Here is a 13960-nt window from a genome sequence, read left to right on the forward strand (position 1 = left end):
AGTCGAATTTGATGATCCCACTTCTAATACAGCTCTATACCATTTTTCAAGACAAATCCAACGGAGCTACTTACTTATCCTTTTTGGAATAAATCCATAGAGCAATCCTTGAAAAAATATGAAAACTGGTTTTTGGCCCAAAAGCCAATTTTTTTTGCTACTGAAAAATCGTGTAAAATTAAACGAGGTGGTGCTTGGAGCTCTAGCGGTTCTTTTGATATTGGGAGCACCTTGATGGAAAATGCCGTTTTTCAAGAGAGAAATGTGATCAAGTGATATTGGACGAATTTGCCTTGGTGCTACTCGTCTGAAATGGTCATGTTTTCATGGCAAAAAAAAAAAGAGATAAAGTAATGGCTAGTAAGTTACTTGTCAAATGCAATTGTTTGGTGCTATTCTGGCGGCTTTAAACTGCCTGTACGACGAGTAATAGACGATCAAAGATGATCAAATTGCAGCGAAATTTGGCGTTTTACCATGGAGCGAGAGGTGCTTATCTAGTAGAATGATGGAATACAGGCTGTCTGCTCTTGGATCAAGATGCTGGGCACTCTATCAGCTGTATCGACTTGCAATTAGTCGCTTTTTTGGCGATTTAACTGACTGTGAATCAGTTGAAATGAGAGTGTAAATGTCTGTCGTAGGCATGTTGGCGTTTGTAGGTTCCTGCTTAAACGAATTTCATGGTGGATTGGCTCTATCCTTTTTCATTTGAGGAGAGAATTGCAACTGTAAATCTCTGTAGAGTCAGTTATCGTCGGTGAACACTAACGCTTTATGGCGTATGGACTCGGCCGTACATGGATTTCCTATTTTCCACTGGACAAAATGAGTGAATATTACACAAACAAAGCCATGAGATCAAGTGCAATGCCATCATAGCACAAGTCTACGCAGTAATACCTCCCACTAGTGAGGATACATTCCTAATGCCAACAAAATTCTAAAGTATACAAATGCATAAATTTTTATTGATCTGATATGTATGGTGTATAAAATATAGCCAAGTGGGGCTTTTAGCAAGATGTGGGATCAGACTAATTTAAATAGAAAAGAAAAGTGTGATTTAGAATATATATATATATATATATATATGTTTAAAGAGATAGAGAGCGATAAAGAACTGAGTGGACAAGAGGGTATGTGATTTTTTAAAAAGAAAATGGGTAACTTGCTTAGTGAATGGTAAGATATTGTCTTCTGAAACCGGTAAGACCAATGATGGTATCCACCATACCAGGATGAGAGGACACAAATTGGAATATAAGCCATATCACCATTACTGTTCAAAACAACAAAGTTAGTATACATGCACAATCGAAATCCATCAATAAACTTACAGCACAACATGGGAACCCAGAATGAGAATAATCGCTTATCTCTTCGCTTCTTTGCCAACACATGCACATGCTGTTGTTGGCTCGTTGAAGACGAAGGGCTTGATTGCTTCTCCTTTTCTAGTTGATGTAATTGCTCTTCCTCTTCAGTCAAGCTTCTTGCGCCCATGGCATAAGCCAGCGCCATATACCAAGCCAATGTCTGCTCAGCGGCTGGTTCCTCTTGTTTGTTATCAGCTTGATCCTGACCAAACAAAGCCGACATGTTGGCTACCATGGTCGCAGGACGAGGAAACTGTAATAAATGATCGGCAATGTTCTTGAGGTTGAGTTCAGCAGGCTTGGCAGGTATGTTGTTTTTGATATTTTGAAGGAAAGAATTGTTGTCGGTCGCAGGTTGTTGTTGAAAGTGGGACAGTGTGCGTTGCATCCAGCTCATCTCTTCTTTGGGTGTAACTAAATCGTCGTCGTCTTCGTAATCGGTGGATTGGTCAATGTCGTGCACAGGTTGAGCATCAAGGATTTCGTCAGCTGAATGAGACGTGCTTTCGCCTTGATTCAGGTACTGAATTGTAGGCGTGGTGGTGTGTTGATACAACTGCACTTGCTGTGTCTGCGCTGTGTTGGGTGCCTGTGTTTGTCTGTTGCGACGGTAGCGAAGACCCTCGTACACGGGTTCAACAGCATCATCATCATTGATAGACGATACCGAGTCTTCAGAGTCAGACAGCCATGACGAGGAAGAGATACGCTGCTGAGGCCATGCTTGGTGGTGATGATGGTCGTTCTCATTGTCAATATCACTAAGCCATACACTGCTGTTTGTATCATCGAAATCAGACTCATCCTCTGCAAATGAAGTATCGACATCAGCACTCATGACAGAAGACGTGTCCTCCTCCATCGAGTCAGAGTAATCGTCTTCTTCGATCAAGGGTACATGGTTCCAAAGAACACTCTTGATAGCGCTGTTGCTGGCCAAGTGCAATGGCTTCTTGTTCCAACGATTAGAGATTTCTGGATCAGCAGAGCCCTTCTCCAACAAGACGCGTACCACTTGCTCATGATGATACCAAGCACTGTAATGCAGCGCAGTATATCCATTCTTATCAGTGACATCTACATCACAACCAAGGTCAATCAAGGTCTCTGTCAGCTTGGAGAACCCCAGCATGGCAGCTAAATGCAGCATGGTGTGGCCCTGTGCGCTTGTCAAAGATACATCGGCAGACTCCACATCACGGAAAGTACGCATCACTTGCAACACTTGAATGATATGGCGTTCCAAGCTCATATGAGAATGTTGTTGTTGTTGTTGTTGTTGTTGTTGTTGTTGCTGATTGTCTAGGTTTCCACCACTGCTGCCACTACCACCACCGGTGCTTCCACCACCACTGCCACCTTGAACAATACGCATAGCAATATCACGAGCGTCTTCCACCTTACCCGTCATTTTGAGGCCAACTACTTGCAGAGCCAATTCCATGAGGGCACGGTCATTTTCATTATAGTAGGTAAACAGAGTGACATCTTGACTGTCCACCACAAGTGGGTGCTCTTTGAAAGAAACCACGACAGTGCCAGCTTCAGCAGCAGGAGGTAAAATACAAACCAGTGTATTAGGAGACCAATAATGTGTACTGGAAGCAGCTACATCGCCAAACATACATGTCAATCCAGCACGGAAGCCACTGCCTAGTAAAGTGACTTCAACACCACCAAACGTAGGGCCTTCGTTTGGAATAAGACGCTGTAATAAGGGTCTATCGGCAACAGCAGTAGATGTAGAAGGAGCGGGAGAAGATGCTTTTTCAGTAGCGTTCGACATGAACGGCGACATATTCGCAGTGACCATAGGCGACTCATGCGGTGTATGTGGACTACGCGCATCGACAGGCACAGAAGGTGGGCGAGGTTGAATATTGTATTGCTGTTGTGTGTTGAACCTCTGCTGCTGCTGCTGTTGTTGTTGTTGTTGTTGTTGTGGTTGTTGTTGTGGTTGTGGTTGCAGTTGCTGATGGTGTAGATGGGGTTGCTGCTGGTAAGCAAGTGGGTTGATGGCACTGTGTCTTGGATCAAAAGGACTAGTAGCAACAGCACTTGCTGCAGCAGTAGGCTTCTCGACATCTGTGCGAAGACGTTTTCTACCCGATTTGATCTTGTTTGACTTGTGATCGTCTGTAATCATGATAGGCGGTGACATGCCTGTAGCAACCTGTTTACCAGCGTGGTCATGCATTTCAAAATAGATACAGAAACCGAGCCTTTCGTTGTGATGTCTGCAGTAGCAGGTGATGCGAGTAGGTAAAATCGTATCACCCGAGGTAAAATCGACTACTTCAGAGCAGTTGAACAAGAGCACTTTTTGCTCCTCCATGGACAGCGATTTCTCGTTATCGTCCGTCGCCATCATGTCTTCATCAGCAGGCTTGTTGATCTTGTTCTCCTTTCTACGTTGAGATCGTTTACGCTCTCTTTGAATGCAACCAAGGCAGGTCACGACTTTTCTAGAAGGGTCACTTGCGCAAATGACACGGGCAGTGAGGTAAAGCATCTTTTCAGGCTTCACATTGGCATCCAATCCAGCAACATTGGCGATTTTGCTTCCATTGGGCGCTGTTGAGAGCAGCACCTGTCGCTTTAATTTGTCTTTGGCTACCATGTGTTCAGGCAGTTTGAGATGAGACCACCACTGCGCCTTGTCGCCATCGTCTGTCACCAATTGGATACATAATTTGATTTGTGTTTCGACACGGGACTTTGCACCTGTTTGAGGCACGCCCAAGACTCTAATTTGCATGCTATACAATAGAGGAAATTCATAAGCAAAACGATTGTCATTGACAAGGTGCATATCAAACAAGTTACCCAGGCAATGTTGTATTGATAACTGTTGGCTGTTGCTGTTCTTGCTTGTATTTGATTTCATTCAATCTATAGAAAGAATCGGGGTTAAAGCGAGTCCATACTCTTTTCAATCATGGACACAAGGCATGAAGAAGCTTAAATGATATTTACTGTGAGTTACTGTATTGCTGTTGAGATGGCTGCTGTTGAGACTGGTCCATGGGATATCCTGCAATGTATTCTGTAAAGTTTTTGGCAAGGTTTGGAATAGCCTAAAATATATATATATTTACATATCAGTCTATTGCACTCTGTCTCATTAACATGCTGCTTTTACATTGTTGAAACCAGACCAAAATGTTGGGTTGTTGTCGTTGGACGTAGATACATTTGGCAGGAGCGGATCCACAAGGCTGTTCAATGTGTGAGATGGCGATGGTAACGAAGGTGGAGGAGATAAGGAAGGAGAGATGGCTTGATGAAGCTGTTGTTGCTGTTGTTGCTGTTGTTGCATTTGCTGCTGCTGCTGCTGCTGCTGCTGCTGTAACTGTTGTTGTTGCAACAGGTTTTGCTGCTGTTGCATAAAATACAAGGGATTATCTGGAGAGAGTTGGTCCAGTTTATAAAAGAAGGATTGATCGATAAATGAAGGTTGCTGTAAATTCATGGCATCATCATGAGGTTCCGAAGTGGATGAACCAGAAGGGGAATCGCATGTCTGAAAATTGCCATCTTCTGTATGATTTGTTGTAGTAGCAGTTGGACCTGAACGACCCATCATTGGACTTGTGGTTGACATGCTGTTAGTATGAACAAAACAAGGAGAGATATTTATATAAAAAAAAAAATATTTTTAGTGAATGAAATATAAAAGAAAGAAAGAGAGAGAGAGAGAGAGAGACACTCACTCAGCAAGTGCGAAGAAACCGTAAAAATGAGATAAACAAACAACCAATCAAGTCGTATCATAATTCAAAATTTGAGTCGAGCTAAAAATTTGTTTTCCTTGTCAATGTGTTACAAACTCAACAAACTTGAAAATGTGGCAGTTGTTGTTTGTGGATTCCAGGAGAGCTTATAGTATTGGTGGATGCCAAGGGAACAGCTGTGATCCAAGCTTGGAACTGCAGTAGAAAAACGGATCCATGCTATCCAATGTCAATGGAAACCAAGCATGAAACCTGTTTGAGAGAAGCATCGAGTTCCCCAGATTCTTCATGGAGCAAAAGAGAGGCAAATACTGCAGTATAAAGGTACGAGATCAATGGAAAAACCTCAATTCACGTGAGTACACAGGCCCTTTTTTTCTTGATTTCTTTATTTTACCCCGGTTTATGGGGACACATTTGCCTATAATTATCCAGTAAACAGAGCCATCGCCAAATTACGTATATTTTACAAGCATTACTTGGCTAAACAGTGTTGAATAACATATGCTGTACACTTTTTCATTCATACATTTAACTTTTAGATTTTGTGTATCGCATTATTTATTATCACTAAAAATAGGTAAAAATGTACAGCGCATCCGAGAAAGATTGGATCATTGTGTGTGTGTGTGTGTGTGTGCCGACTCGATACTGTGTATACAGCGCATCAAGGCATATTAGAGATAAAGTAAACAAATAGGTATAAATTAAGGTTTTGTCGTTCGCCCCTTGCTGCACTCACTTGTCGACGAAATTTGGAGATAGTGGGCCATTTCCATTTAACCTTACCAAAATGTTGCAGAAACATGGTGTTTTTTTTTTTTTTTTTTTTTTTTTTTTTTTTGTAAAACATTGCATACCACTGTATGACTCGACTTTCTCTTGTATCAAGTGTAAGCAGATCTAGGCATTTGTAAAGCATTGAACCTCCCAACAGTACGTCTGTTCTTGTTTCTCCTGAAGCCATGTATAGCTTTTTGAAAAAAAAAAAAGCAAGCATTTAATTATCATTTCTCAGGCACACCATGGCCACGCTCCAGACTGTAAAAACTCACATTAGATGCATGATACTGATACATGGCTCGTTCAAGCCATCGTGTTGAATTGTTGCTTGGTTTGCTATGGTAATTAAAGAAATTTGAATTTGTCTGGTATTCAAGCACCCATCACTGACAAAATGCAATTTGCACGCCCCCTTTCTCAGATTACTACGGTAAATTTAGGATTTTTTTTCCGAGCCATACAGTTCACTAAACATGCACTTGTTTGGCAACTCATCACAAACAACTCGTTGTTGAGATTACCTTAATACGAACTAATCAATATGCTCAACACGAGTTTCATGGTATCGATGTCGGGGTTACAATTGGCCACGATTTCAACTCTTTCCTTCTATGGATGTGCAATACCAAAAGCACATTTCAGCCAAGGATGGAGCAAGAAGGATCAATGATATGAATACAAACATGATGCTTTGTGGTATTTGTCACATGGACATTTGGCCATTTTCTGATTTTTCTCTCTTCCGTTTGTGACGATTTATCCTTAAGAAATGTGTGTGTGTGCGTGCTATCATTCAGGAAACAAGAGATGTACACACATCAAATATATAACTTTTCGTTTGCCTATCTGCCCCTCCTCTCCCTTTTTCATTTTTTTTTTTTTTTTTTAATAGTATACTTTTAGAAAAAAAAAAAAAAAAAAAAAAAAAAACTTCCCCAATGAGTGAAAGAAAAGAAAGAACAAATGGTGGTAACATTAGAAAGGTAAATCCGCCACCTCATTCACAACCACATCATCCTCAGCAACAACAACAACAACAACAACAACAACAACAGCATTTTGTTGCACCCAGCTCGCCTACGTATCCGCCCTATGCTACCTTTGTCGATGTCCCAACGCAAGTCGTCTATGACCCAAATGACCCCAACAACACAACCTACGCATACGTCTATCCACTGAGCCCACAATTTTCAGTCCAGTACTATGCTACGGACAATACCGCACGTTATGGTAGCTATCCAGGATCGCCCGTGCTTCATCCTCATCTTGCAGCCCACTACCACTCACCTCAAATGCATCCTTCCAGCCCGCCCTTTAGTCCTACATTGGCATCACCCCCCACACATGCTACATTTGTGCTGCCCCATCATCAGCAACATTTCCCTCCTTTGCACATCAGCTCACCTGTATTGAACGCCTCTTCTCCTCCACAACATCAGTTTATTCAGCCATTGAATTTTGATTTGAAAAAGAGACAGGAACAATTGGAACAGGAATACGTCCATTTAACTCAGTTTCATCCTCAAAACATTTATGTGCGTGGGTTGTCTGCTACAGAGACAGATGAATCATTTTTGGAATTATGCAGCGTGTAAGTTGTTGTTTGGCGTTATTGGATGGCGCGTCTCATGTGCGTTTGTAAATATATAGATATGGTCCCATCAGCTCATCCAAAGCCATTATTGATCAAAAGACGGGCGAATGTAAGGGATATGGATTTGCCATGTTTGAAGACCAGGATCACTGCCAGTTGGCCATTCAGGGCCTAAATGCTGCAGGTTACCAGGCATCGTTAGCCCGAGTTGGACAGGAATCATTCAGCTCGAGGTTGAGAAGTCTCCAGGACGAAAATTCTACCAACATTTACATTTCGAACTTGCCTGTCAGCATGGATGAAGAAGGACTGGAGGCTCTGTTTAAGCCCTACCAGACAATATCAAACCGTATATTACGTGACCCACAATCAGGTATTAGTAGAGGCGTTGGATTTGCTAGGTAAGCAACAGAGTAGTTGATGACACACAGTGTGTTGACATTATATAGACTTGGTGATCGTCAATCAGCTAGTGCCATTATCGAGAAATACAACGGCCATTCCATCACCGGCTCATCTGCACCCTTGCAAGTGCGTTTTGCTGATTCACCTGCCCAAAAGAAGCTCAAGAGTCAAACATCCTCCACCAAAAAGATAAAGCACCCACGTCAAGACAATAACACCACCATATTCCCCTTTCCTATTAGACCCATGATGCCCATTACACCCGAAACCATGCTCGGTATTGCACCTTCTTCGTCCAACAGTTACCCTCGTTCCATTGTCACTACGGAACCTATCCACCACCACCACCACCATCACCACCACCAAGACTTGTCAGACATTGATTCACTTTCAACTGCTGTCAATCAATTGGATTTAAAAGAGAAGAATAACACAGGTAGCGGCCTTGTGAGACAATAAAATAAACCGCACACGTTTGTTGCTTTTGTATAAAATTAAAATGAGGCTGGTATAATGATGGGCTCTTCCTTGTACGATTCGGATGCCCAGGGAGGTAGCTTTCTGGTAGTGTAACTCCAGCCGTTGCCAGCGTATTTGTATGCATGAAGCCAGAGTGCGAGCTGAGCAGGTGTTGGATCTGTGTCTGTGATGGGAACACGGCATTGCACGCAACGAGGCAGCGTTGTGTTGGTGGGGTCGTCATCCATGTAGTCGTATGGAGCTGTCTCTACCATGGTATTCAGCACACTGGCAAGAAGGCGTGGATCGGTGAATGTGGATGCAGATGGCAGTAATCTATCTGACCATGCGGTCGAGTAACCATAGATCGGATCGTTTGCGATTGGATAGCCGAGGTAACGCAAATGCACTCGAATTTGATGTGTTCTTCCACTCAGTGGTTTGCATAGAACAAGACTGGTGCGGCCATTGTAAGAGAGGCGTTCAAACTGTGTAGCGCAAAGTTTGCCCTCTGGATGAACATAGTTGAGGGACACAGTGTAGCTTAGCGTTTTGATGGGTTCCTGACATATGATGCGGCCACTACTGTCTGTTGAGTGTGTGCTTGGGGGGAGGGGGGTTTTTTTTTTTCAGCAGCACTTTATATATTACCTGGGAAACTCGCCTGACACTCTGCAAATGTATTCCTTTTCAATGTTTCGAGACCTCATTTGATGGCCTAATGCGTCTGCGTCTTTGGATGTCTTGCAAATCAGCATCAGCCCCGAAGTAATTCTATCCAGCCTGTTGGATGCTATGTCATTTGAGTCAATAGAGCAAAGCTTGGTTAGTATAAAACATCTTACGAAATAATCTGTCATAGCCAAGCTCTTTGCGCATGATATGAAGCACTGTGTTATGTCTGTACCGTCCACTTGGATGCACCTGAATGCTGCCAGGTTTGTCTATCACAAACATCGTGTCATCTTGATGGATAATGTCTATGGGCTGATCTGTCACTGGCGGTTCGTGTCGATGCACGAGATGACTGATAAGATCCTGCCGTTTGATGATGGTGTCTGGCGTTGTCCTTTGTTGGTTGACAGTGATCAATCCCTTGTCTATGGCATATCGCTGTTGTGTAGTATGTAAGCCAAAATGCCCAATCTCCTCTTCTCCATCCATGTGCTTACATAATAGTTTTCGGATCGACCTCTATACTCTTTCATGAACAAATCCAACACTGTGGAACCAAACATTCTTTCCTTTGCATATGCACGGAAATGGAAATTGTATGGCTTTACCTTTCGTAAACCTACGTTGAAACGATGGTTGGTACAAGTGGCAAAAGAGGCTTGCTGGCTACTCACCATTTTCAAAGTAGTATTCAGCTGTATGGATGTCATTCTCTTTACGAATACTTTGTGTCCCTCTATTTGCTGTATACAAAAGTCGTTTGCTTACAAAGAATCGAACATGGACGATTGGCATAGCAATGGATCAGTGTAATGCAAGAAACAAAGGGAAAAAGACTTGCCATGCCTGTTATTCGCAGGGTTGCTATTCGTTTGCCTTAGTGACCGCATTATCATCTATTACTACTGACAATGGGTACCTGAGACATGCCTTATCAGATGGGTATATGATAACCCTTTCTTCTTCTTCCTCCTCCTCCTCCTCCTCCTCCTCCTCCTCCTGCCAAGAGAAAAAAAAACATCCGTGCCAAGGCAAGGCTTATTCGATCTGATACATTTGATGGATAAAAGGAATATATATTGGGCCTGGGGTTTCGGTTGGAATAAAGAATAGATTCTACCTTTTATCAGATGCATCTTGATCAAATTACACAGCCAGTGCAAAATACGTTACAAGGCAGCATAGCTTGATTCGAGCTGCGGGTTGCTTCTACAGTGCCCACTAGACATAGACTTGTCTCTTTTTTTTTCAGCTTGCTCATCTATGAATGTCGTATCTGTCAAGTCGGATATGCATTGTCCTGATTAAATTGAATCTAATTTTTACTAGCCTATTAGCCCAATATGTGCTAATTTTACCTCATATGGGTATTTAAATGCCCATGCTGCTCTTTTGGATTGTTGACACCTTCTTTCAGATTACTTATCAAACAATGAATGATAGGATGAATCGATCTATCGACTGCAATGTAGCAAGAGGCATTCAAATCGCACAGGCATCCAAGCTGGTGTCAACGCATTTTGACAGAACCATCATGTTTATAGGGTAAACGTCCCCACTCTTTATATGTAATAAGCATTGACACATTACAGCTTATTGCTGATGTCCTGGGTAATTTCCTGGGAAAAGAACATTACAAACACCATCACATCCACTGTCTCTAGTGTGTTTCAAGCAAACAACATCTCAGGCATCTTGGGCACAGTGCTTAGTATACTACAAACAGCGTTACAACCCATGTACTCTAAACTGTCAGACATTACAGGAAGAGCTACGGCGTATACATTCTCTGTGTGCATGTTTATTGTCTCTTTCATTATCATGGCATGCGCTACCAATTACAACATGCTGATTGTAAGCCCGTGGTTATGGATGTTGTTGTAATGGTGCTGGTGACTAAACCACTCTCATTAGGGTGGACAAGTGATATATTCCTTTGGTTATTCGGGAGTGTACATTCTAGGCCCCATTCTCATTGGAGGTTTGTGTATTTTTCAAACAGCTTATTGTCTGATTCCAATCCGTATCAGATTCAGTAGGTCTAGTTAATCGAACCTTGATTTTGGCCGTTTACAATTTCCCCATCATCATCAACTTGTTTGCTGGTGGCCTTGCTGCTCAGACATTTATCAATTCAGGTCAATGGCGCTGGGGATACGGTGAGCCATTACTATCGGATTAACCATCAACAAGATGTCTGAACGCAAGTGAACTGATAGGACACATTTGCATCGTCATTTTTGTGGCTAGTTTTCCGCTTCTGACAGTACTCTGGAGTCTCCAATGCAGAGCCAAGAAATCAGGTCTATTGAGAAAAGGGTCAACAAAGTCTATCAAAGCAGCTAATCCAGAGAGCAAAGAGAGCTTCTATGACAAGACGGCCTGGCTTATCAGCGAGATTGATCTTGTAGGCAGTTTATTGCTTGTTGCCGGCTTGTTTTTGATTCTTTTACCCCTTATTCTGGCTACATCTTGGGGCGGCTGGAACAGCAGTAAGTCCATTACTATAACATTTGTCAGAGCACGGATGACTGACCATATTGGATTAGGTAGAGTCATTGGGTGCTTGGTCTCGGGAGGCGTCACGTGGTTGCTGTTCGGCTACTGGGAGTGGAAGATTGCCGTTAAACCGATTATTCCATTGACACATTGGGAGTCTAGAAACCCGTTTTGGGGAACACTGACCTTGTTTATGATTTGGACCATCAACAGCATGATGGATCTGCAGTACTTTTTGAGCTATTTACAAGTGACAAAAAGAGTGTCGCCACTGATTGCATCTTATCTGGAACGGGGTGAAAATTGTGCCAATGTCATGTTGCCCATATTCATAGGTTACTTTATTCGTCGCACGCAACGATGGCGCCCTTTTGTTTGGGTTGGTGCTTGTTTAGCTGTGTTGGGCCCTGGACTCATGATACCTGCAAGAAGGATGAGCTCGCCTGAGGTGTTTATTGTCATGGCACAGATCATCTTTGGTGCCTCCTCTGCGTTTCTCAATTATCCTGTTCTCGTTGGTATTCAAGGTTCGGTCCCGCAAAAAGGTAATTTATAATGGGTTGGGGTGTCTCTGTTGCTGATGCACACTGAACGTAGATGTTGCTATCGTCACAGCATTATTTGAAGTAGGTGTCTCTGTTGCTGGCAGCATAGGGTCTACCATTGCTGGCGCTGTGTGGAACTCTGTCTTACCTAGATTGATACAAAAGTATGTGCCTGGAAATTACAATGCCTTGACGATAACAAAAAGCATTCCGAAAATTTTGGCTTTACCTGAAGAGCAATACAAGGGTGTTGCATTAGCGTATGATGAAGCCATGCATATTCTAGGTATCACTGCTGTGTGTATTGGAGCACTGGCATTTTTGTGCTCTACACAGCTCAAGGGATACATCCTGGAGAATGTGGTGCCTGAGGAAGAGATGGAGGCTGAGAATGAGAGTGCAAATACAGGTACATAGAGTGTGCATGAGTATTACTTTTATCCTATTCATTAACTCGGTGTTTATAGGTGATCGCGATGACGAATCGATGATGGAGCAAATCATTGATGATGCTGCTACGTTAAAAGAAAAGCCGTTACAGCAGGCCAAACGGACCACTCCTTTGGAAGATAAGTGCTAAAGTAGCTTTTTTCTTGCTGTTTCACTTGCATCTTAAACTTGTATATATTTTGTACTGCCATTCATAGCATTTGGAACTTCGTTTTTATTTTTGAATAAACAGATATATATATATATATATATAACACTAATAATTTCACTATGGTATATGTCTAAATTACCTGGTTGTTCACTTGTGATTTCATTAGTAATTGCTAATTCTTACGCACTTCTCGCCAATATAGCCATCATGCCGAGCCTCATGATCAGGCACACAGAGGCAATGCCATTATAAGAGAACAACGAACTGATCTCAAGTGTCCGGCCATCTTTAAGTGAAGCTACAAACACCAACTACAAGAAGGCGACTAAACCATTAAAAAAAAAGCAAAACTCATAACGATCAATTACCCTCCCCCCCCCCCCCCTTTTTTTTTGTTACTCTGTCAAAATATCAGACAAATCTCATTTTATAAACATAAAACTGATATTAATTAACAACACCGGTACTATACCAGTCTATTAATGCATGTTTGGAGATATTACTGCTCAAATTATCATACATGCAAGCATCATTCTGAAAAAAGCACATGAAAAAATAATTTAATGACAGTAAACAATAACGCTTTGAGCATTGTTCTTTGTCGCTCCTCATAGACATTTTCTTCAGTAGGGCCAAATCATGCACGCCATAGTAGCTGCCAGCTATTCCTTTATTTTGTATATTATTGTTGGTAGGTTATTTAGTGGTTGATGGACCAGAACAGTGTTTCAACACATGGTTTGCGAATCATGCGTAAAGAATAATAGCTCTTTGTTGCTGAGCATGTAGTGTCTTTTTCAGGTGATAACTTATGTTACAACACGTTGACATTTACTTTAGTATCTGTCATCATCTCTTATTTTTTAGAGGAGTATTTTTTTTTTTTTTTTACTCTTGCTATCATCATGCTAATACTATTATAGACAAATGTTGTTTATGCTTCGGATGGCTCTTTACCTTTGCTTCGCTTCGGTAAAAACCAACTTGCACAGTGACAGCTCGCGCTACTGATTGCTCTTGCGTATCTTATCAAAATACTGCTACTTTCATTTTTGACCTTTCACTTACACATAAAAACCCTTCATACTCTCCGTGGATCTGATGCTCTACATTCATATACACGTAGCTTTTTTTTAAGGAAGATTATTGTTTTATTAACAGATAGAGATTAGGTCAGCCCAAATGGGCCGAGGAGTAATAAATATTTTTATGCTTGTTCATGTATATTTTCCATGCTTCTATATGATATTCATAAACTATAAGAGCCAAGCAGTTATTTTATACCT

At 41.9% G+C, this 13960-nt stretch overlaps 4 protein-coding genes across 4 annotated transcripts; 2 read left to right on the forward strand and 2 right to left on the reverse strand.

Moving 5' to 3' along the window:
- Window positions 1-1175: 1175 nt before the first annotated feature.
- Window positions 1176-4983, reverse strand: ATC70_012932 (uncharacterized protein; the record flags this gene model as incomplete). Its single annotated transcript, XM_064832101.1, has 5 exons — window positions 1176-1282; window positions 1341-4138; window positions 4206-4271; window positions 4356-4456; window positions 4522-4983. 5 exons carry the CDS (start codon window positions 4981-4983, stop codon window positions 1176-1178), a joined length of 3534 nt encoding a protein of 1177 aa, XP_064679804.1.
- Window positions 4984-6834: 1851 nt separating this feature from the next.
- On the forward strand, window positions 6835-8354 carry HAP2_2 (Transcriptional activator; the record flags this gene model as incomplete). The annotated part of the gene is made up of 3 exons (XM_064832102.1): window positions 6835-7487; window positions 7547-7891; window positions 7940-8354. 3 exons carry the CDS (start codon window positions 6835-6837, stop codon window positions 8352-8354), a joined length of 1413 nt encoding a protein of 470 aa, XP_064679805.1.
- Window positions 8355-8389: 35 nt separating this feature from the next.
- Window positions 8390-9706, reverse strand: ATC70_012934 (uncharacterized protein; the record flags this gene model as incomplete). Its single annotated transcript, XM_064832103.1, has 4 exons — window positions 8390-8936; window positions 9006-9147; window positions 9200-9467; window positions 9527-9706. 4 exons carry the CDS (start codon window positions 9704-9706, stop codon window positions 8390-8392), a joined length of 1137 nt encoding a protein of 378 aa, XP_064679806.1.
- Window positions 9707-10461: 755 nt separating this feature from the next.
- Window positions 10462-12653, forward strand: RAB3IL1_2 (RAB3A interacting protein; the record flags this gene model as incomplete). Its single annotated transcript, XM_064832104.1, has 8 exons — window positions 10462-10574; window positions 10622-10883; window positions 10944-11010; window positions 11060-11188; window positions 11249-11521; window positions 11579-12073; window positions 12126-12482; window positions 12541-12653. The coding sequence occupies 8 exons, from the start codon at window positions 10462-10464 to the stop codon at window positions 12651-12653; spliced, it is 1809 nt and encodes a 602-aa protein (XP_064679807.1).
- Window positions 12654-13960: the final 1307 nt, after the last annotated feature.

This window comes from Mucor velutinosus (assembly GCF_035048745.1).
Source record: "Mucor velutinosus strain NIH1002 chromosome Unknown tig00001571, whole genome shotgun sequence".
NCBI classification, from domain to species: Eukaryota; Fungi; Mucoromycota; class Mucoromycetes; order Mucorales; family Mucoraceae; genus Mucor; species Mucor velutinosus.